The sequence below is a fragment of the Anser cygnoides genome, chromosome 32 (genome assembly GCF_040182565.1).
Source record: "Anser cygnoides isolate HZ-2024a breed goose chromosome 32, Taihu_goose_T2T_genome, whole genome shotgun sequence".
In the NCBI taxonomy this organism is placed as follows: Eukaryota; Metazoa; Chordata; class Aves; order Anseriformes; family Anatidae; genus Anser; species Anser cygnoides.
Window position 1 is genome coordinate 1,714,918 of NC_089904.1, and position 22,646 is coordinate 1,737,563.

General features: G+C 59.7%; 1 protein-coding gene across 4 annotated transcripts in view; it reads left to right on the forward strand.

Moving 5' to 3' along the window:
• The window catches only part of HDAC7 (histone deacetylase 7), a 75,987-nt gene that overhangs the window by 20,374 nt on the left and 32,967 nt on the right, over window positions 1–22,646 (forward strand). The window contains exons 1-2 of one of the 4 annotated variants that reach the window (XM_066985754.1): window positions 15,647–15,856; window positions 15,979–16,126. The exons of 1 other annotated variant lie outside the window; for it this stretch is intronic. In XM_066985754.1, coding sequence (XP_066841855.1) covers window positions 16,018–16,126 — 109 coding nt within the window. In that variant the 5' untranslated portion in view covers window positions 15,647–15,856; window positions 15,979–16,017. Of the gene's footprint in view, window positions 1–2,245; window positions 2,460–8,974; window positions 9,132–15,646; window positions 15,857–15,978; window positions 16,127–22,646 lie in introns of those variants that run through there. 2 more of the 4 variants (XM_013199349.3, XM_066985756.1) reach the window with 2 other exon arrangements.

Here is a 22,646-nt window from a genome sequence, read left to right on the forward strand (position 1 = left end):
GCCGGCGGGCTGGGAGCTGAGATCATAGCTTGCTGGGTGGAAAGATTTACTAGCACGGTCATTCCTGATGTGTTTTCTGAGCCTTTTCGAAAGGGGAAAAAAAAATCCACCTTCCCCTGCGGACCCGCCTCGTCTGGTGGTGCGGCCGCTTTGCAGAGTCTGGGGATGGCTCTGTGGCCATCCAGGTAGACCACGTCCAGGGTGGAGGACGCGGCGGTTGCCATCACAAATCTCCAAAACACATCGGCCCTTCCAGTCCGAAGAACCTCCCGGTGTTCCCTGTATCAAGGCAGGGGTGAGCTTCGTGTTGTTATTAACAGGAGAACAGGAATTCGGGAATTGATTCCAGCTGTCGAATTGACGGGGAAAGTACCATGTCCCTGGGTGGGTTACGCCTTCCCTTAAATGCTCCTCATATCTTATTGAACTGAGCTTATCCCCGTTTGAATCTTGCCCTGCTGTTGTTCCACAAAGACCCTTCTGCACGGGGAACGATTGCCCCTTGCAGACCCCTCCGGTCGCAGTTCGTTCATCCCGTCACCTTCCCCGGGGGCACGCTGCGCTCTTCAGCCTCTCGAAGCACGGCAGGACGTACAGACACTGCGCCTTTACGGAGCTGTGCGATGTTTCACCACCCTGCGGGGCTGCACTTCTTCTCCAAACAGGAGATTGGGGGGGTTCCGGTGTTTTTAGGAGCCTCGTGTGCTGCAGGATCACCGCCCTGCTCTGCTCAGGAGCAAGAATTGAACATGGGCACGTGTTGCAGATTGCAGTTGGCTGGTGTAAAAGGAAGAAAACCTGTACGTGGCTTCTTTTGCTCTTGGTTTCCCAGGCAGCCCGGAGCCTGCTTCGCTTGCAGCATTTTCCCCCGTGTGTTACGGACACCGGGGGCTGTCCTGGTGCTTTCAGAGCTGTGCCATGCTTTGGAGGAGCCACGCACGCAGATTTGATGGTGGGACTTTCCCGAGGGCATGAATTCATCTCTCCTACCTTTAGATATCTTCACCTGAGCGGCACTTCAAAACCAACGGAGAGAAAGAGCTTTTCTAGGGCATGAGTCACGCGGGCTCTCTCGGAGCCGTGCCGTACCTGCTCTGCCCAGGGATTTCACGGGTGGTTTTTTTGCTTGCGCGGCCGATGCGGTGCCACGTGAAGTCGTGTGCCTGGATCCCCTCAGTTGTGTTTCCTATCAGCTCACCCATGGCGAGCCGCTAGCTTCAGGTCAATATTTCCTTTCTCTGACGGGCTTGGTGAGAAAATCCCAACTGCCTGGGTCGGGGCGGGTTAAGGAACGGTGATTTTCCCGTGGGTGGCTGCCAAGCTGAAGGGAACCCGGGTGGCTGTACCCAGGCAGGCTCTGGGGTGAGGTGGAGCTGTCATTTTGCACCCTGTAGTCAAGGATTTGGGTCATATGTCTGAAGGCTTTGGCCCCCAAACCCACCCTGAGGGCAGAAAAGCCACTTTTTTCTTTAAATGCACGAGGGGCCAGCAGTGGGGACCCAGATCTGGATTCTGGACCCCGGTGTGGGGCTGCAGCCTGCGATGCCAACGTGCCCAGCAGCTCAGAGCGCTGCCAGACGCTTTTGTTCATTCTCCCGGTGTTTAGGAAAACACAGTTTTGCCGGCTATTATTTCTTTATCGGGATACAACCCCTCTGGGCATTTGGAAGGGAAATAAACAATTTCCAGCTACTCAGGTGGTGACATTTGTAAACCGTGCCGCAACCTTACACGGCCCCTTTCCGTGAGACGGTTTGGTTTGAGCTTCTCTAATGCAAAAACCAAGGAAGAACAGGTAGGGGCTGATGTATACATGCAGGGGGATTACGTGTGGTTGCCATGTTAGGCTTGCTTTTAAGGGTATATTAAGAAGAAAAAGAGAAAGGTGGATTGGGCAGTGCCTTGCTTTGCGGGGAGCGCGCGGTGAGGCGCCCGCTGGGCTGCCTCTGTGCTTGCACAGCCCCGGGGTGAGGAGCCGTGGTGAGGAAGGGGCTTGAAATGGGAGGTGAGGATTTGGCAGGCGGCTGCAGGGCAGAGAGCAAAGCCAACAATTATTGCATTTGCTGCCGGAGTCAGGAGAGGGCGTGCGGCGCAGGGCTGCGGCTGTTTGCTACAGAAATATTTAGTCAACTCACAGGCTGTTTCGAAAGCTAAATTGAGAGCTGCTCCGGCTCCTTCCCCAGCCCATTGTTGTGGTTTTACAATCACATTTTCCTGTTTTTAAAACAAATGTTTTTCTCTCCCCCGGGGCTGTACGAAAGACCCACGAGAGCAGCAGGGGAAGCTGGCGGCCGGGATGCCAGCGGGGCCGGGCTGAGCACGCATCGCCCCTCTCCTCTAATTGCCGCTCGCTTTGCGCAACGCCGCCAACAACGGGAGGGCAGAAGCGTGGCTGTTTTAAGACGATGGTTCCTCTTTGCCGTGCTGCGGTTTCATGCTCAGCAGAAGGACGGCCGAAGGTATTTTTGTAGGTTTTATTCAAGGAGCGTCTATTTAAAACTAACCTCCGGGCTGCCAAGCGAGCGTCATTGTTCAGTTAAAAGAGCAGGCGGAACACGGGGCCGGTGGGGACGTGGTCTGGCTGTGCGCTGCCCCGCGGGGCTGCTGGGGGTTTGGGTGGCTGGGGGTGCTGGGGGACCCCCGAGGGTCCTCAGATCCCGAGCCCTGGCCGAGACGGTGTAGAGGATCGGACCCTGCAGCATCTGTAACGGTGCTGCCAGGCAAGGGTCTGTGGAGGAGAAAAACGATCTATTTTAGGGGCACCTCGTTCCTGTATGCACCTCGTCTGTGTCTTGCATTTAAATGTGAATACTTTGACATTCACTGAATGGAAGGAGAGGGGTTTAATTCTGAGCGGGGTCACCATCACCTGCGCTCAGCTGCGCCTGGGATTTTTCAGCCAGGGAGCAACTGGGGACAAAACTGCGCCACCACCAGAGGGCTGACGCTGGGCTAACTGGCCTGCTCAGCCCCTGCTCTGGCCCCGCTGCCTTCACTCGCACAAGCTGAGACCCTCAGATACGGAGGACGAAGCTCTTCAGCACCCGGGCTGCATCCTGACCACCCCGTCGCTGCAGCCCTGTTTACCCAAGGTGCTGCTCGGAGCCTCCTCTCCTGCCCGGCTGAGCGTTGCCCAATTCGGGGCGTGAGTTGCTGCCGCCATACGTCAGCAAATAAAAAGGCATCGAGCCTTCTCGTGCCCAAGTCAGCAACTTGCCCGCCACCCACCCGCTTGCTGGGTCAGCCAGAGCTGCAGCTGGCAGGCTCAGCAGGTTGGCCTCAAACTGTCCCCAGCCTCCCAAATTCTGTCTCGGGCAGAGGAATAATTGGGAGGGGAAAAAAAAGGCGGAAGGTTTGGGATGGAGAGTTTGGGCCGGGAGGAGTGTTTTAATCCCTGCTCGTGCACCAAGAAGAGATGTGCAGGCTCCTTGCTGCGTTTGCAGGCTGCAGGGCTCTCCGGTGCTGCTGGCACGAGGCCGGACTCGAGGCCAGCAGGAGGCAGGGCTTCAGGTGGGATCTGAGGAAGCGGAGCGGGTTTCCATTTCAGTTGCATCTCCAAAAAATCTACCAGTGCCGTGGGGTGCTACCTTGGGTGTCGTTAGCTGTGCCCTGCTCTTGGTTCGATGGGGCTGGTGCAGGTGCAGGGGCAGCTTTATCTCCTCCGGTGGGTAGTGATGTCCCTGCTTGGGTTTGTAGGGGGAAGATAAAAAAGCATGCTTGGAGCAGACGGTGTGTGCTGGAGCATTAGCGGCTCTGCAGCTCCTGAGCGGGAGCAGACAGTGATTTTTAGCATCTTACAGCGTGGCTAAAGCAGCCTTCTGCCAGATTGCGAGCTCCTGTTATAGCCCAGAGAGGCCAAAATACACCCAAACCAAGCACAACCCCGTTTTCTCCTGTTAAGCAGGAGAAACCTTCAATTTTTCTCATTTTCTCATCCCAGCCACGGGGATTCAACCGGTCCCTGGTGGGCGCTGGTGGCGGGTGCCCCAAATAGCACCAGGTTAGCAAGCGATCCCCAGCTTGCACGCGGCCCTGCAGGTGCCAGCAGCAGCCAGGCGTTTGCCTGCTCTCCCCACACCCCATGGAAACGCAGGGGTGCTGCTGGTTCCCAGGGCTCTGCCGAGGAGAGCCCTGTGCCAGCAGAAAGCTGGCCGCAGCCCAGGTTCCCAGCCCAGCACCGTAAAACGGGGTGGGTCGGGGCGCCGGGCGCACGTCACAGGACGCTGTGCTCCAGCGAGTGTTCTCTCGGCTGATCCAAAGCCCCCGTCATCCGCTCGCTGCAGCCGCCGCCTCCTGATTTTGGAGGCATCCCCGCTTGCAGCGGGCACGGAGGCTGAAGGTGTGGGAAGGGGAGCGCTGCAGCCCCTACAGCCCTCCGGGACACCCCCCGGCTGAAAGCGGGGCTGCCCGTGGTCCCGATGCTGATCCTCGGTGCTGTTTTACACCCCTTGGTTTCCCCACCTCTGCTCCCCCATGCACGGCTCCGTGTGCTCATCCCCACGGCTCCCGCTGCACCCCCAGCCCTGGGGACGTTCCCAGCTTTATCCTCGCCTTTTCCAGCGTGCTGAGCCCGGTCGCATCCAGCTGCTCAGCTCAGTGGGGAGCCACCACCATCGCCCACCCTCCTCCGGGACCTTCTTCAGGCTCTGGGTGCCGCAGGAAGGCAGGCGAAGAGCTGGGGCGAGCCCAGACAGCGGCTTCGGCTCCTTCGTTGGCAGGCGGAGGGTTGCACAACACGTGGGGTGAAGCGCGTTCATCTCCTCCGATGAAAATAGCTCGGTTCTTTCACAACTGGCAGCGGGTCCTGCACAGGTCCCCCTGCCCGGCCGCAGCAGAAAGCCCTGGCCCCTCTGGCAGTGGTCTCCAAGGGAGGAGGGATGTAAGAAAGGGAAGTGGTGCCTGCTTTCCAGGCTAAAAATACCGCCCGTGCTTCCAAAATAATCTTGGTTGAGCGATTGCCATTAACCCCGTGCTCCGGGGCTGCCAGCTGGTTGGGTTCTCCGGTAACTCCGGGCTGAGCTCTGGCCTTACCCCGCACCTGGGTGGAGGGAGGTCTCGGTGGGACCCTTCCACTGCTGGAGGTGGGTTGTGCTCCTCGGCCGCAGGTAATTTCTGCACGAGGTCGGACCAGGAGAAGGCAGGCTTGGACGTGGGAAGGGGACGGGAGTCCCGGTTGCTCCTCACTGCCCTCCTCTGCTCGCCGAAGCGTCTGAAGAGGCAGGGCTGAGAGCTGGGGGAGCAGTTTGCTCAGAAACCCCAGGAGCAGCTTCAGCCCTCTGCATTTCCAAAATGCAAACATGGGAGAAAAAAAAAAAAAAATCACAAATTTCAAAGCCAAATTCAAAGACCTCTAAAACTCCTGATTTTTTTCCAGCCCACCCCAAACCTGACCTTTCTGTTTGGGCTGTTGATCTGGAAGAGAAAAGCACCAGCTTGCTCCGAGGCAGGTTCCCGTTGCGTTGCACCTGAAGCTGGAGCCATGTGCAGGACCGAAGGGACGGATCCTGCTCAGGAGGACCCCAGGCTGCTTTTCCCCCTGCTCCCGAGCCTTCAGGAAGGATGAATTTAGCAGAATTTAGGGCACCGCACAGCAGAAAGGGCTAGAAGGGGAGAATGAAACCCTTTTTCCTGCTGCCGCTGAGCTTAAACCATAAAGAAAGGTCCCAATAAATCGCACTGCTGATTGGCTTCACTGAGTGGTATGCAAATTTATGCAGAGTGGGGCTTGCTGGGACTTCCATCGTGAAGTTATTGGGCGTTCTCAGACTGAGCTGTTAGTCATAAAAACGTTGCAGTGGCAATTTTGGTGTCATCTGGGGCTCGGGGGGCACGTTACCGTGCTCTGCAGGCTGCGTGGGGTGAGCGCAGGTTGGACCCGAAACGCGGAGCACCCGGTTTAGCAGCTGGGTGCTGTGTGAGGGTCACGTATCTCCTCAGAGGGACTTTTCCCAAGCATTTCCAAGGTAAAACTGCAAATAAATGAACTTTCAAAAGTTTGGAAATGACCGGGAAGGAAAAGCCAATCAAGAAGAAACCCAGCATCAATGAGAGGGGAAAGGGAAAGCCCCAGAGGTGAGATTCACCGTGAGCAGCTGCAGCTTGAGCCTCCCAGCTTCAGAGCGCACCGAAAATAACTGCTCGCTAACTGGGGCTTACAACTGGGTGCCAGCCTGCATGCACGCATGCATGCTTGATATGTAACTTCCCATATTCTGTTCTGGTATCATGAAAGCGAACAAAATAGCTCAGCAAAAAACACAGCCGCTGCCCACCCGTGTTTCGGTGTTTACCTCGCTGCATCTGCACCGCTTGACCTCTGGAGGTGCGGAGCTGTGCAGCTGAGCCGTGGGCTCCTCCAGGTCTCCTCGCTCTGGCATGAGGCAGGGCTTTGCTGTGCGTCTGAAGAGATTTCTTCTTGGGAAAAGAGAAGTGTAATTCCGTGGTCAGAGAATCCCCCCCCCTGCTTCGGATTTCCTGGAAATGCAGCTGTCCTCTCGCAAAGGAGCCGCGCCAAATAACTGCCATCGCGGGCTGCTCCCCGGAGCGATGCCTTTGAAGGGGATTTGAAGCCCCTCAGCACCACCTCCTTGGGTCTGAATGTGGCTTTTTTCCTTCCCTTGAGACCCTGGGGTCCCAGCCGGTGCTGCGTGGGGACGGTCCCGCTGCCCTGCCCTCTGCTCATCCCATTCTTGCCCCGCTGGGTTTGGGAACGGGCACGGCAGAGCGAGGCGAAGGAACAGCACTGCCAGTCCCTAGGAAGCGCTCGGAGAGAGGTGTGTCTGCAGCCTGCAATTTGATGCAATTTGGGAGTTTTACTCGGGGCTATGCGGAAGCGCCTACCTCCGTCAGGGTTTGCAATCCTCCCCCCAGGTCGGGGCCTCCTGCCAGCACGTCTGCAGTCCCTTTTCTCGGTGGCTTGGGCGTTCACCCAGGACGGAGGGGACTTGGGGTCGGCTTTGGCCTCTAGCCACAAGTCTTTGAACCGTATTCCCTCCTGTCTTGTGTCTTTCCAGCCAGCTGGCTGAGGGGTTGCTGGAGCAAGCTGCTCGCGTTCCCTCCTGTTGAAGCAGGTCTGCCTATATAAAATAATAACATATTTATCGGCTATGAGATAATGCAGCTCCCTCCTTTTGGGACAGAAGGAGTGCTCAGTGCTCCCAGGGGTGGGCAACCCGGATTTTTCTCTGATGGTTATTGCAATTCCAGTGGAGCTGCTGAGATGGTCAGGGTTGAGAGCATGGGGCCTACGAGAAGAGGTGAGGGGCTGGTGAGCATCCATGCTGGATGCTTGAAAGACAGCCTAAACGTTTATAGACGTGGAGTTTTAGAGCACCTGAGAATACTGCTCCGAAAAGAAGTATCTGGCTCGACTTCAAGCAAAGAGCTGCTATGCTGGTTGAATTTATGGCAGACTGCAACCTGCATAATATTCTGGATTAGTATTGTTCCATTTTCAAAGAGAAAATGCTTAAGACAGTGATATAAATAGCAATAGAAAAGGCTGGCGAGCTTCATGCCTCTTTCCTGCTCGCACATCCCGTATCTTTCTGGAGCCACCCGTACTTGACCAGACGGATGCGTCGAACCCAAGCAATGCGAGTGCTTGAAGGGAGGCGTTGCTGGCGACCGAGTCCCGAGGGAAGCGGGCAGGAAATGGCACCAATCTGCCACAGCCAGCCCCGCGTGCTCTGCGCTGCCGCTGCCACACAGCTCTCCCCTGCAGGCTTGGATGGATTTCAGATTTTGCAAGGAAATCTGTGGCGAAGAGTCTTTTTCCGAAACTAATCAAGTGAGCCGGGCTCAGGGTCCAGCTGCAAGAGATTTTAAACGTGCAATAGCCAGTTTTTCCTCCTTAAATGTGCCTGTGGATTGTGCCAGGCTCTCTCTAGCAAAGAACAGCATCCTGCAGGTTTGGGAAGCAAGATAAAAAGCTGCAGTTACAGCAAAGCTTCTTAACGAAGAGCTCTTGCTGCAAGAGGCGAGTTTCTTAAGTTCCTGCATTTAGCCAACCTGACCCTTAAATTTTCTGTGTCTGGGATTTATAAGCTGTCGTGGCGGTGCTATCGATTCTTGCTGATCTTAGGGGAATCTGTCTGGTAGGACTAAAGGCGTTAGGGTTGGCGGGGAGGAGCCGCTGAACCCGCGGAGGTTAAACGTGGCGAGCACCCCTCTGCTGCCTGCTCCGCGACGCTGAAGAAAGCCGAGAGGCGTTCGGACAGCACTGAAGCAGCCTCCATTTGAAGCCGGCGCACAAACCCCAGCACCACAGCACGTGTCCAAACAAGACCCAGCTCCGAACGCGGCCGTCGCAGCTGCCACCTGCAAACGCTTTTAAGCGTTTTGGTGGCGGGGCTGTGGCGGGAGCCCTCCGCCGCCGTTCCTCGGGGTGCGGACGATGCTTTTCGTTCTGTTTGTCCGGCACTGGCTTGTTGCCCCCTGCCTTGAGCATCAGGTGCCGAGGAGGGGCAGGGGGGGCTACAGGGGGGCTGCGGGCCCGGAGGGCTCTTTGGAACGAGGGCTGGTGGTGACACAGGGAGGGCAAAGCCACGGGGGTCCCGGCATCCACCCCCCCCCCCCAAAACCCATTTGTGCAGCAGGTGCTGGCTGGGGGCCCAAACCCCGGCTTGTTCTGAAGTACACAAACCCCATTTCGCCTCGAACCGACCCTAAAAAGCACAGCCCCTTGTGGTACACCCCTTTTTTGTCCCCACACCCACGATCCCCCCCCTTGCGCGGACCTCGCTCCCCGGGGGCACAGAGCCCACCTTCGCCCCACTCAGGACCCCCGAGGGGGGGGGGGGTACCCGAGACCTCGACACCCCCGAGGGGGACCCGAGGCCTCGGATCCCGGCCCCACAGCCGCCCCCCGACCCCCCGGGGGTGGGTTCAAAGCCTCGGGGCCCGGCCCGGCCCGGCCCGGCCCGGCCCTGCGGGCGGCGCCATTAAGCGCAGCGCGGCCGCGGGGCGGCGCCGCCCGCAGACAAAGCGGCGTGGGCCGGGCCGGGCCGGGCCGGGCCGTGCCGTGCCGGGTCCCGGTCCCTCAGAGCTCCGAGCTCCGAGCCATGGCTCCCCGGCTCGGACGGGCTCGGACGGCCCGGCCTCGCCTTTGTCCCCGCATGGCCCCGCCTGAGGTGAGGCACCGGGGTGGGGGGGAAGCGGGACGGAGCCGCCGCCGGCCGGGCTCTGTGGCGGGCAGGGCTCCGGTAACGGGGGGGGGAGCGGCTGCCGTTTTGGGGAGCCCCTTGGGGGGATGGGGGGCCGTGTCGGTGAGGCTGGGGGTGCTGGGGGTTCCCCCCCCCCTTATTGCTGGGAGTTCCCGTGTATTGCTAGGGATTGGTCCCGGGGGTGCTGGGGGTCCCCCCGTATTGCTGAGGGGCCCCCCTGTATTGCTAGGGGCTGGCCCTGGGGTGTCGGGGTCCCCTGTATTGCTGAGGCCAGGGGCTGGCCCCGTATTGCTGGGGGTCCCCCCGTATTGCTGGGGTTTCCCCCATAGTGCTAAGGATTGGCTCTGGGGGTCCCCCCTGGGGGTCCCCCCGTATTGCTGGGGACTGGCCCTGGGGGTGCTGGGGTCCCCTGTATTGCTGAGACTGGGGGTCCCCTGTGTTGCTGGGGGTCCCCTCGTATTGCTACGGGTCGGCCCAGGGGGTGCTGGGGTCCCCTGTTCTGCTGCTGGTCCTTGGGGAGGTGCTGCCCGTGCTCTCAGCCCGCGGTGTCGCAGCACCTGGATGCTCCCGGCCGGAGCGGGGAGCCCGGGGAGGTGTCAGGGGACGGTGGCTTGGGGATCGGCAGAGGAGACGGGGTGAATGTCTGTGTGGGCAGCTCAGCGGGGCCGGGCTGTGGGCGAAAGCAGCTCCTCGGGCAGAACGGGGGTCCCCAGAGACACGGGAGAGCGCGTGCTTGGCTGTGGTCAACTGGAGGCTGGCTGCAGGGGGGGGGTTTGTTCGGATCCTGACGCCTTTCCCTGCTGCAGGGCAGCTGGTGCTTCCAGGCAGCGAGGTTTTAAGGGGGGGGGGGGTAGCTCTGCCGGTTTGCATCTTTGTTGGGTCTATTTAATGAAATGACATCTCTCTTCCCTGCCTGAATACCTTGTTCAGAAAGGATGGGAGCAGCTGCCCTGGAAAAAGAGTTGTCGATACCCTGAGTAGCCCAGCTTCGTCTCGAGCCAGCACAACCCACAGACCAGCAAGTCGTCCAATGTTTGCTCTCTGCTGGCAGTCCCCTCGTTCCAAAAACGCAGAGCTTCCCACACCTTTTTCCATGGCGAAGGTATTATCAGGGCTTTGGGCACGATAGGAGGCTCTGCTGAGTAATGGGCTGGTTGGAGGCTCCTGCAGAGGTGGTGGTGAGATGCACACTCAGGCTTGGCTGGCTCAGCAGCGTGCGTGCAGGAGGGAAGAGCTGTCACTCCTGGGAGAGGACGGGGAACAAATGGCCTCAGGACTTTCCCTGTGTCTAGTCTAGAAGCTGGTCCCAGCTCCTCGCAGAGCTGTGTTTTTTTGGGAGGGTGGGTTCTGCTCTGTGAGGGTCTGGTCGGACACCTCTGAGCAGGTGTCTGCAGAGCATTTCAGCCCGGACATGGCAGCGGGAGATCTCTGGTGCTTCCTGGTTTGCACCGAGGATTTCAGCACCTCCTACTTCGCTGCCTGATGTGAGCAGGAAGTAGGAGCGTGAAAATGGCAGCAAAAATGCTTGCAGCAAGGCTGGAAGCTCCGAAGGTGCAGATGTGAGACGGTGATGAGGTTAGAGCTGTCCTGACCAGGGTCCTAAGCCTTTTTGATGTGTAATTTGGGAACAGACGCGTGAAAATGTTAGGGCTGGTCTGTGCAGGCATGTGGTCTTACCCTGGGGCAGCATGGCACGAGGGTGAAGGTGCTGTGCAGGTGCACATGAGGGCGACTTTTCCTGCAGTTCATTAAACTGCGTAGCTGCATCCTGCCTGGACAGAAAGCCCTGCAGCGGGGATGGTGCCCAGCTCGGGGTCTGCGTTGTGTTTTGAGGCAGGTGACTCAAGGGATGCGAGCAGCAGCACCCATGGCTTTGGGGTGCGTGGCTGAAGCTGAGCACAGTTCTCCCACCTCGTGGCCCCGAGGCAGAAACAACTCTTGGGAGGCTGAAAGCCAGTGCTGCAAAGCCTGCACCATTTAGAAACTGCTCAAAGAAAAATAATGTCTGAAAATGTTAGTAGTGAGGAGGCTTTGTGTTGGGAGTCTTTGCAAATCAGACTTTTAGTTTTTTTTTGGTTCAGGTAGTGGATGAAATGGTGGAGCATTGCAGGAGATCCTGCAACCATGCATTTAACAGCTGGGACCTTGGGGGGGGGAAAAAGCACAAACACAAACAATTGTGTTGTCAGTGCTCTGAAATTAGGCAGCTCCTGCATCGTCACCTGGCTCTGGCAGGGGCTTGTACGAATCTCTTTGCTTTGACTTGAGTCTGAGCCAGGTTTCTTGAAGGGTCAGGCTTCGAGACCTTAGCTTACCTCTTGATCTTCATCCAGCCCCCCCCCCCCCAGCTGTAGCAGGCCCCTGCTTCGTCCCCTGCAGCCAGCCCTGGCCGTGGGGGACAGGGGGAGGACGGGTAGGTGATTCAGTCCTGCGAGCTGTTGCATCGAGTCCTTCCCGAGGTCTGTGTCTCATTATCTTGCTATGCTCCCCGAAGGCAAGAATGCGTCCTTCCCCGATTCAGGCTTCGCCGGCTTCCCATTAGCTGCTTCTTTGCTGACTTTTTGTGTCGTTAGTAAAATGGGGCTGATGACTGATGGCCAAGGAAGCGTGTCCTGGCCCTGCTGAGTCTGGCTGCAGCTGGGTGGGCTCGTGTCAAACTTGAGCGGCCCTCTGTGACTGAGGCTTTGAGAGCCCTGCTCGGTCCAGCTCCCGCCCGCTCTCTGCCATGCTGCCCTAAAAATACCGCAGAAAGCCCTGCAGCTTGCAGCCCCGCTGAGCTGCTGCGATGTTTTTCTACCCCCGTGGGTGCCTGCAGCGAGCGTGGTTTGTGCCTGACCACCCCGCTCCTGCCTCCTGCTACAGCTGCTTTGTCAAATCGCCTTCCCCTGAGGAGCAGGGCTGGCTGCATGGGGTGTTAGGGGCAATTTTCTTGCTTAAAGAAGATCCAAGTTAGGGCATCTGCAGTGTGATGTGGCGCGGGGCTTTCGAGCGGATGGACAGCGTTCGGGAGACTGGTAGGGCTCAGCGTTAATCGCTAATGCCCCTAATGGTAACTTTTAGCAGAAAACCGCGGCTCTCGTTACGCCGAGCCGAGGATGTTTAGGAGAGCAGCGCTGTCCTGCAGAATGTATGCGAAGGATTTGTTTTCTTACTGTGCCTCGAAGAGCCTCGTCTTCCTTTGAAACCGTCTTCCAGATATAGCAGCTGTTGCTAGCGCTGAATGAGCCTGGGCTGCGTTTCGGCAGCCTCTGCGTGTCGTGCAGGATTCGGTCGCTGGCATTTGAGTTTAGCCAGAGCAAGCGGAGCTGGTATGCTTGGGTGGCTTTGTCCCAATTGTCAAACTATAAATAGTAAATGGAGCCCAAGCGCTCGCCGGCCTGACTTTGGAAACTTCCCAGGCTCACCTTGGAGGAGGAATTCATGCCGGGGCACATCAGCCCTTGGCAGAGAGGGGCTGGAGGCGGCGGACGCGCAGCGTGATGCGCCAGTACCCGTCAGCGAGCTGATGAGGTGGCAGAGTCAGTCCGAGTGCCATGCGTCCCTGTCACCGGGTCCTTCTTGGGCAATATTTGAGGATGTTGAGGAAAGAGCCTCGAGTCAGTGCCAGAGAGCTCTTCGGCAGGACGGGGAGCTTCTGAGCGAGGGTGGCCGTGGAGCTGCTGCTCCTGCGGACGTGCTGGAGCAGGACAGCAGCTCACCCGTCACGTCTCCCTGCTCGTCCTCCCTCCCCCGAAAAGTTCGCTCCGTCCGTGCTCCAAGCTCCGTGCCGTGGTCGGTGCTCTGGGTTTCTTGGTGCCACGATAAACTCCGGGATCGCAGAGGTGTCTCCGAGGCCGCAGGCTCGGTGGCTGGCTGGCTTTCTGCACCTTCCCGCGGCGACAAACCCCGTGGCTCTCCGGCGGCCACTTGAAGCTTCATCCCCCGAGCTGTTTGTATCTGGCACACGCCAGCGAGAGAATTAGCTCTTCCACGGGGCTGCCTTGCGCAGTTGGATCAAAATACTGCTCGCAGCAGCGCAAAACAAACACTGCTGCTGCTCCGGCACGCCGTCACGCTCGCCCCGTGGCCTCTCTGTGCCGCCGGAGGTGACAGTGGGTGCTGCAGGGTGCTGGGATGGGGCTGCGGGTGCCGGCGGGGGGAACGGGATGCGGGAGCTGGGTCAGAGCTTGCCGGAGCTCTGCTGAAGCAGTACCTCAAAACCAAGAGCCAAACCTTTGCTTGTTTTAGGAATGACTCAGTGGATGCTGTCGGGAGTTAAACGAGCAGGTAGGGCTTCCCGGTGCGCTTGGGCTTCCTGACAAGATCGCTTTTACTCCTTCTTTGGGTTGTGTTAGGTGATTGTGGCCTTCTCGTCCGCTTTGCCTCTCTTATTCCCCCTCTCCACCTTCCCTTCTGCTCAAGCGCGTGCTGTTCTCCCACAGCTGCCCCTTGGAAAGGAAAACTTTCATCCCGGGTCCTGTTTGCGTCCGAGTCCCGTGGCTGGGAAGGTGCCTGCGGAGCACCCTGGGGCCCTGCGGGCGCTGCGGGGCTCAGCTCAGCCGCTGGAAGCAGGGCACCGGGCGGCTGCTGCTGCAAGGAGCCAGGGTACGGTGCCGGGAGCCCTTCTGGGGGATATTCCTGAGCCTTCGCAGGAGGGGAAATCTCTTACGCAAGGCAGGGGAAAAGCAGAGCGGTGTCGGTGCTGAGGCTGCTTTTTCAAAAGCCGCTCTTGCGTAAGGGCGAAGCCTTGGGCAGCACAGAAAATGTGGAGAACGTCACTTCCTCGCCAGGGCTGGAGACGGGATCGCTTTCTGAATTTCTTCCTTCATGTGGATCCAAAACTTCAAGGCTTATGCAAACCCTGCAGGTTCACCGGCGGTTTGATGCACTTAGGTTGCAGAGGATGTTTCCGTGCGTAGCCCGGGGGTGCAGCTGCCAAGCGAAGAGCCTCCTCTCTTCCTGCCGTCGACTCCTTCCTAGATCTTGCTGCCTTAAGCAACACTTAAGAGGCCGGTGGAAGCACAGGCTTTGCAGTATCGTCTCCGGGGCGAGAATATTCACAGCAGAGAGGTCGTGGGGAGGTGTCTCTGCTCCCCGGGCAGCCCAGGGTGGATGGGAAGCATCGTTCTGCTTGCTCGCGGGCTTTGCTGCATCCTTTCTGCTGCCTTTGTGGGCTCACCCTGCCTCCTCTGGCCTTGCTGCCCTTGTCCCGGTGACTGCTGCGTGACTCCTTGCTGTCCCAGGGCTGCTGAGGATGGAGGATCTGCTGTTTCTACGGAGCACGAGGATCGGGAACCTCTGCCCCGAGAGCAGGGGCTCGCCTCCAGGTTTCTGCTCGGGTGCCGGTGCTGAGCTTTGCGGTGTGGTCGGCGTGCCAACTGAGAGCTGCCCCGCTTCTTCGTGGCTCAGGGATGCATCCAAGCCCCCGTTTTGGGGTTTCTCCGGGTGGCCGCAGCCCTGTGGCTGTCACCTGCTGGCCCGGGGCCGGCGGTGGCGAGCGGACAGGACGGGACGGCTCGCGCCGCCGTGATAATTGAACTGCGGCGTTAAGCAAATCGGCAGCTTGGGAGCTTTATTCAGAGCGCTCAGCCGCTTCGAACCCCTGATCCAATGCGGGTGGTTTGACAGAGGCCTTAATAAGCAGCTGCTGGCTGGCCGAGGGCTGGGATCGGAGGTGCGCGCTCCCGGTGCCCCGCGGAGGGTTTGGAGGCTGTTTTTACAACAGGCGAAGCCGGTGGGTTTGGGGAACTCACTTATTTAGCACCGCAGGCTCTGTCAGTCCCGGCCTGCGACTTCTTCCCGTCCAAAAAACCAGGGGAAAATATTTCTGGGGTTTGAGTTAAGCCAGCAGAACCTTGTGCCGTGCCAGCAAGGGTTCCTAATGCACCGGCGAGGTGGGACGTGCTGGGAGGTAGCAGGGCGCCGCTGCGGGGACCGGTTTCAGGTGGCGGGCTTGGTTTCCAGAAACCGTAGCTTGTGTGTTTGTTTTCCCACTATCTGCGGGCTGAAATCAAATACCCTCGGAGCATTGCCATTTAAATTTCCCTACATTAATCTTAATGGTGGTTGCTAACCGAGACCAGATCTTTCCGAAACACATCTGGCGACCGGGCGCGATCGCAAACTCTCCCTTCTAAGCGCGGGGAGGGCCGCAAGGCTCAGTTTGGGGTTAGAAAGCACCGAGAAGGGGCCGAGCCGCTCCTGGGGGTGCCCCGAGCATCGCCGAGCCGCGAGTACCACCGCCGGCCCCCCTTTTGGCAGCACGGGCTGGCGCGGAGGTGGCCTGGGGCGGGGGGGGCTCATCCCGCCGTCTGCTTTGCCTCAAAAGCACGCGCGGCGGCTCTACCTCGGCTTCCCCGAATCTTTCTCGGCGAGGTGAGAGTTGTTGTGCAGTTTCCTCTTTATATCCTCTTATGTCACGCCGCCCCGCCGGCTGAGCGCGCTGAAAATAGCTGCCAATCCCCGTCGGTTTCACTTCAAGGTCTCTATTCTTAGCTTGCTGGTTAGCTGAGCAAGCCGCCTTACTCAGTAGTCATGAGTTCAAGGACCGAAGGGTAAAGAATAGCGGAGCCGGGGCCATGCGGGAGCTTTGTTTGCGTTTCGTGGCAGCTCGGAAGGACCGGCTCGGGCCGAGCCCTCCCCGGCGGCCGCAGCCCCGCGTGCTCAAAGCGAGCCGCGCGTACGGGAGCGGGGAATAAAAGTCGCCGGCGCTGGTGCGTCCTCGGCAGGAGCCGGGGTGACTCCGCGAGCGCGAGTTTGCTGAGCGGCGTGGTGCAGCCGGCTCGTCGGTAAGCGAGCTCCATCCGATGCGCCGTGCCGCTGCCCCGATGACCAGATACGTGCGTGGCAGGAGCGAAGCAGAAGTGAACGTGGGATGCGGAGCGGCGGCTTCCCGGGAGCGGAACTAGCTGGATGTTCTCAGAGTAAGAGCCGGGCGCTGAGGCTGAGGATATCTGCCGTGCTGGGGATGTTCAGCCCCTCCTGTAAGTGCCTTTCCCGTCCCTGGGGGGGGATTTTTTTTCTTCCTTGCATGGCTCCGAATCCTGACCCGGGGTGGGCCGGCTGAAGGCGCGCCCGGGAGCATCCTGCCGTGTGTTACGCGGGGCTGAGCTGAAGCTCGGATCCTGCTGGATCCCTGCGGGAGGTCTGTGGGTGCCGGGGCAGCAAAAAGGCTTTGCTGCTTTGACCCCAGGATCCCAGCCTGGTGCCTACGTAGGAGCTTTCCGCAGCCCTGTGGCTGCAGGAGGGGATGGTGTCGGCCCCAGCTGCAGCAGCAAGCACCGGGCAGGCTCCTCTCATCCTCTCCTCTCATCCTCTCCGCTCCTCTCCTCTGCCATGCCTGCCTGCCTTGTTTGCTCACCCACGAGCTCTTGCTTAAATCTGAAGGTACCTAACTGGGTGCAGAGCCCGAGGGACCCCTCGTTAGTCCTTCGGCAGGGCTCGCCTGTTTTAGAGATCTCGTTTTGGGAGAGATCTCGTTTTCCAGGCTCCGTTTAAATCCCTTTAACCCTTCCAAGCTGCTGCTGAAGCTGCCCGGTGCCAGCTCTGCTGGGGCAAGGAGCAGCATCCTGCCCCCGGGGGCATCGATGGCACGGGAGGACGGCGCCTGCCCGGGGCCAAAGCTGCCGGCCCGGCTTTCTCCACGCGCCTGAGCTCGCCGAGGCTCCGTCCGTGGGGCTGCTGCGTACCGAGCTCGCATCCTGCCTCCGCTGCGGGTGACGGTCACGTGCAGGCGAGGCCTTTGTCCTGTGCCTGGCTGCTTTTTTGAAAACTTATTTTTAGGTGCTTTCTGGCTTCCTCTTCCCCCTGTGCTGCGCTGCGCTCCCTCTTTCTAGCTCCCTCTTCGAGGATCGCTTTTCTGAACGATCGGTTCCTCCTTAAAGCCGCCTTTGCAGGCCTTTTGTCTGGGCTTGGGGGCTGTCCCAGTTTAGCATTAGCAGCTGCTGGCTCCTTCTGGGTAAGCAAGAACAAATAAAGGTTTCGAGTGAATGAATCATTTGAGCCTTATCTGTCCTGGGAAGCCGGGACAGCTGTGCAACTGCTGCAGGAGCCTGCCTGGAGGGCACGGAGGCTCCTCATTGAGGAACTTCTCCTCCAGTGGCGGGTGCTTAATGGGTTCGGTGCTTAATGGGTTCGGTGCTTAATGGGTTCGGTACTTAATGGGTTCAGTACTTAATGGGTTCGCCCTGCTGCCCTGGGCCTTGGCGAATTCCTCTACGGGCTTCTGAGTTTTCCCCCACGCTTGGTTATGAAGCACAACTCCGGATTAACTCCCTTTCCACGCTGGTTTTCCTACAGTTCCCGAGGAAATCCAGCCCGTAGGATGCTTGGAGTGGTTAAATCCCGCGTGAAAACGGGGGCTGGTGGCTGCAGAGCGTGGTGCTGGGCCGGGCAGGGATGCTCCTGGAGGACGGGCAGCGCCTTTGTTGCAGAGGTGGCGCCTGGGCTGCTGCTGCTGTCCTCGGGGCTCCCCAGCCGAGCGGCAGCGCTGCGGGAGCTGTGGCGTGGCTGTGCCGGTTCCAAAGGCGGGATTCGGAGATAAGCAGTGTTGGTTTAATCCCAGAAATGTGCGAGAAGGGAGGGGAGCAGCAGATAAGCCTTGGGCTCGTGCCTGCAAAGTTTTCCTCTGGCCCTAAGGTGGGGACTCAGTGTTTTGCTGAGCTCAATGGGACGGTGTTTGCTCGCCTTCCTCCCGCTGGCCCTGTCTTCTGGCACACCAGATGAGGCTGGGTTTCTCCTCTTGCCCTGCCTGACCGTCACAAAGGGCTCACCAGCAGCACTGGAGTGGCTGGGATGAACCAGCGGGCTTCGATACGCGACCGCAGCGGTGGCAAGCTCCTGGGAGCTGCTTGAAATTTCCCCTTTTTTTTTTTTAAACAAAACAAAACCCTCTGGGTTGTCGCATCCCACGCCCGGCACCGTGTCCTGGGACGGACGGACGGGGGTGCCACGGTGCTTCGGTCCTGCAGGACTCCTTGGTGCTCCCCGGAGCTGGCCTTGCCCTCGAGCGGCGATGGCCGTGGCTCTGGGAGGAGGCTCGTGCTCCCGGTGCCCCGGCGCAGGGAAAGCAAACAGGGCTTGTACAACCCTCACGGAGCTGGGGCTGGAACCTGCTTTTCTTGTATGACAGACCAGGTCTCAGCTGCTCGGCCTCCTTGGAGCAAGTGTGCTCAGGCAGGGCTTGGCTTTTCTGCCTATACCCGATTTTTGAGCTGGTAGGCAGAGGGGGCACAAGTCCCCGCTGGATTTGTCACTGTGAAGCTCTCGGTTGTGTTGTGAGAATCCGTGCCTGGCCGTGTGCTGGCTGTGACCCCGTCCTCCTCAGCTGGACGCTCCCGGATTGAATCTTGATCGTAATTCACCTGGAACAACTCCCACGTCGTCCCTCTTCCACCTTCAAGGCTCTGCCGTTGCCGGAGGTGAGCGCAGGCACCGCAGTCCTGCTGAGCCCTGGCGGCCCCAAATGGCTAAATCCCACCTGAAAAGTCCAAGGATGAAAACAGTCGGTTTGGGGTTTGGCTCAGCCACATGGATCCGTGGGGTCGAGCCACGTCTTGGCCGCCCGGATGAAGAGCAGAGCTGGCCCTTGGGCCGGGGGCGAGGGGCCGGGGCCGGGGGCTGTCGCAGGTGAGCTGTCACGCCAGCACTTTTGGAGATGTGGCACCATAGCTGTGTTTTCTGGCTTCAGAGCACCGTGGTTGCTCTCCTGGGAGTGTCCAACGAGGTGTCCGGGGAGCGCAGCTCTTGCTGTCCCACCTCTGCCCCTGCAGCTGCCTACGAGCTCAGCGGTGTCGCCCTGCTGAGAGACCCCTGGCTGTGGGGTCCCCGACCTGCTCCTGTGCTCCCATCTCCAGCTCCCCCGGCAGCTGGTGGTGGAGACCGAGGAGAACTTGGCTTTGAAGGCCGTGTCTGCTCGGTGTGGGTGAAGCAGAGCAGCAGCAAGCCTCACGATGCTGCGGTGCCTGCTTTTCTGAAGCCCCCGTGTCCGCACCCTGCTCTCCAAAGGGCTTCCTCCATCCCCGCTCTGAGAAATGCTCCTTGCGGGGCCCGACTCTTCTGAAAGGCTCCGCGCTGTTTGGAGGGAGATAAGGGTAGGGGTTAAGGCAAAAAAAATTAAGAGAATTTCCTGCTGCTGGAGATGGAGGCTGGATAACGCTGATTTAGAGCTCTGACTCCCATCTGCAGCCTCCCTGTGCTCCCAGGGGAAGCTGCCCTGGTTCCCAGCCTCGTGCCCGCTGGCAGGGTCAGTGCCTCGCCGGCTCCGCAGCGGGTTTGTGCACGCAGATCCACGGTTCTCGGTCCTTCTCCTGCGCTCAGGGCGGCGTGGTTCGCAGGTACGTGTTGCTGCAGAGATGCCGCGTCCTCCCGCGGCAGGACGGGGCCCGGCAGCCCAGACACCCCGTCCGGCGTGGCCAGGCTCAGCGGTGAGACGCTGGTATGCGAGATGTAAACTCAATACCAAAGTTTAGATTACAGCCCTGCGAAAAACATCAGCTCCCCTAAATGGAGCCCAGATGGTGGCGGAAGCCGTGCGGCGCGCGGAAGCGGCGAGCTGGTGGAGGAGGAATGGCAGGGACCGAGCGAGCCGAGGGATGGGGCCAAAAGGAGGGGGGAGAGAGGGAAGAGGTAGGGTTACAGCCCCGACCGCCTGCAGGAAGGGTCAGCCAGGAGCCCGGGCTGCTTAATCCCCTTCTCCCCCGTACCAGCAGCTCCGGACGAGGAATGTCTGCGGGGTTGCATCAGTGTCAGCGCAGCGTTTCCAAAGCTGAGGTTTCCCACAGCCCATGGCAGCTGAACTTGCGGGCATTGAGAGGCCGAGGGCTCTCGGGCGAATTAGAGGGGAGCGGGCAGATCTGAGGCAGCGGCTGCCCAAACTGCTCGCTCGGGAGCTCTGCCAGAAGAGGAGGCTCTGGGTTTCCCGGCTGCGGCAGGTTCAGCGCCGCGGAGCCCGGGGACGGAGCCGCTCGGGTAAGAGGCGCGTGGACGCGGGCTCGGGCCGCGGGGAGGCTGAGCGTGACTCAGTATCCTGGCGTGGTGAAGAAAGGCAACGTCCCAAGGGCTGTCCGGGAGGCTTGGAGCAGACCTGCCCGGGGTTTTGGAGAGGAGTGGAGCGACGGGGAAGCAGCGGGGCGATGGGGGATGACGGGGCGCAGCCTGAAGCTGGGCGCTGCGAAGCCAAGCAGTGCCAGCACGCGTGGAGACAGGAGTGGAGGCCTTCAGAAATGATGCTGCGGGGATGGGACAGCAAATCAGGCCCTTCCTGCGTGGACAGGGCAGGTGGTGGCTTGGGGTGGCTGCAGGGAGAGCCCCTCTCTGCGCTGGGACCGGTCCGGTGGCGAGGATGTGCTGGGTGGTGTGGAGCAGGGTCCCCATCTTCAGGGTGTTGGAGCAGCGTTAGGAATGGCCGAGTTATTCGTCCCCTCTGCAAACTGGAGTGCTGGGGTGGTGATGAGAGAGGAGACATTTATAGGAAAAAAACGGGGTTCTTTGGGGTGATTCTGTCAACAGCTGTGGGGAGACCCCGAACGTATCCAGATGGGGTCGGCGCACTTCAGTTAGGATCCTGCCATCCTTTCTCCCTGCTCCATCCTTCCCACACCTCCCTCCCGTGTTCAAGCCGCTGTATTTTTCTTTGCCACGCACTTCGGTGGTAGAAGAGGACTGGGGCTGAGCCGGGGAGGAGCAGGAACCCCAGCACCGGCGCCCGCAGCGGCGCTGACACCGAGCCGCGGGGCGCGCACGCGGCGTTTGCCTTGGAGGAAGCCCACATCCCTCGAGATAACAGTATGTGCAGGAGAAACACACCCCTCCTCTCGGAGATAAGTTTGTGTGCAGACACGGCCCGAAGATAAACACCCAGGAAGGCAAACATCCAAGTCGTACACCTGTATGGGCGCGGAGCACCTGTGCGCAGCCTCCTGGGTGCACCCGAGCTGGGCTTTGGTGCTTGCCAAGCCTGCTTTTGCCCTAGGGAAGCACTTATAGGGCCGAGCCGTGCCCCCAAAATCTGGAGATGCTCAAGGTGAGACCCGGCTGAGGTTTGTTCTCGCTGGGTTCAGCTGGCTGCAGCTTTCAAAGATGCTTGGAGCAACGTGGGCACGCCGGGGCCGGGGCGCATCCCGGGCTGGGAACCAGCTTCTGCGGGGTGCCCTTGGCTCCTCCTGTTGCGTTTGGAGGATTTGGGCCTTTGAGCTGAAATCCTGCAGAAGAAAGGTCTCTGGACGCGTGTCGGTTTGTGCTGAAGCACGCTTTGCGTGGCTGGAAGATGCCGTCTGTCGTCTTTAGGCTGCGGGTTCACTTTTCCGGTAGCTTTTGGGTAGCTTCAGCGCGCGGCTCGGAGTCTTCAAGCTCCCGGGAATGGCAGGAAGGGCTTTTGGTAAGCTCCTCGTTTGTCAGCGGTTGTGAAATTGGCACCGATTAAACCGTCGCTGGCACGGCCTCGCCGCAGCGCGAATGCTTTTGTGGGGGATTTCGACACGGGCTTTGCTGTTAGGATGCCCGTGGTGGGGTTGGTGCTGCTGAAATGTCCGCCCTGGCAGATGCATCCCAGCTGCAGCCGGTGGGTTTGGATCTTGCCCTGCCGTCGGGCTCCCAGGGGTTTTATTTTTCAGGGCTGACTCAGAAATGGCGCGGGCACCATCACGTATAGCCCAGGTCAAACAAGGGGGCTGAGGAATTCTGGTGCAGGTCAGCCCCGCGTGCGCGTCTCAGAGGCTGTTTCTGCATTCTTTCTGAGTCTCTCGGTGGAAGTGAAGCGGCAGAACGACAGCTGAGGCCGGGAAAAGCTCTGGATTGCTGCGAGCTGCCCCGCTGTAGGAGCAGGGGGACGGTGGGCCGATGGCTGCAGATGCCTCCCAGCTGCGTGTGACCTGTGCAACGGCCCAGCTGCGGTTTGTGGGACACCCTGGAGGACAAGGTGGCGGGTGCCAATACCCCCTCTGCTCGTCTCCAGGAGGGTTAGCAGATGCAGAGATGCTAACCGTCTGCAGGGAAGGGTGCTGCAGAAGGAGCCCCCCTGGCCCCCCGACCTGCCATGCTGATCGCAGGGGGCTGGAGACACGCTTTGGCACCCCCGTCGCAGCTTCGTGCGCTCGCTCCGATTGAAAAGAAATCACCGGCAGCGGGTTGGAACCACGCAGGGGTGGTGGTTCTGCCTCTCGTCTGTCACCAGGAGGGCTTGCTGCAATGCAGCCTCGGCTGGGAGGCGAGCAGCAACCTGAGGAGCCCTGTACGGACAGGTAGGAGCCGTAAGGAGCCGGGCAGCCGGCTGCCACCTCCGTGCTTCTCGTTAGCTTTGTAAATACCGCGGCTGGGTCCTTCCTCGGGAGCACGACCCAGACCAGGGGCACTGTGCCGGTGGTTTGTGGCTGCGAAGTGCTCCCGATGTGGATGCTGCGGAGCAGAAAAGATGTGCCTGCAGCTTAGCTCTGCCCTGCCTGCTTCGCGGGACCGTGCGTGCTTCCTGCTGGTTTCCCAGTTGTGGATCAACAGCATCCGTACCCG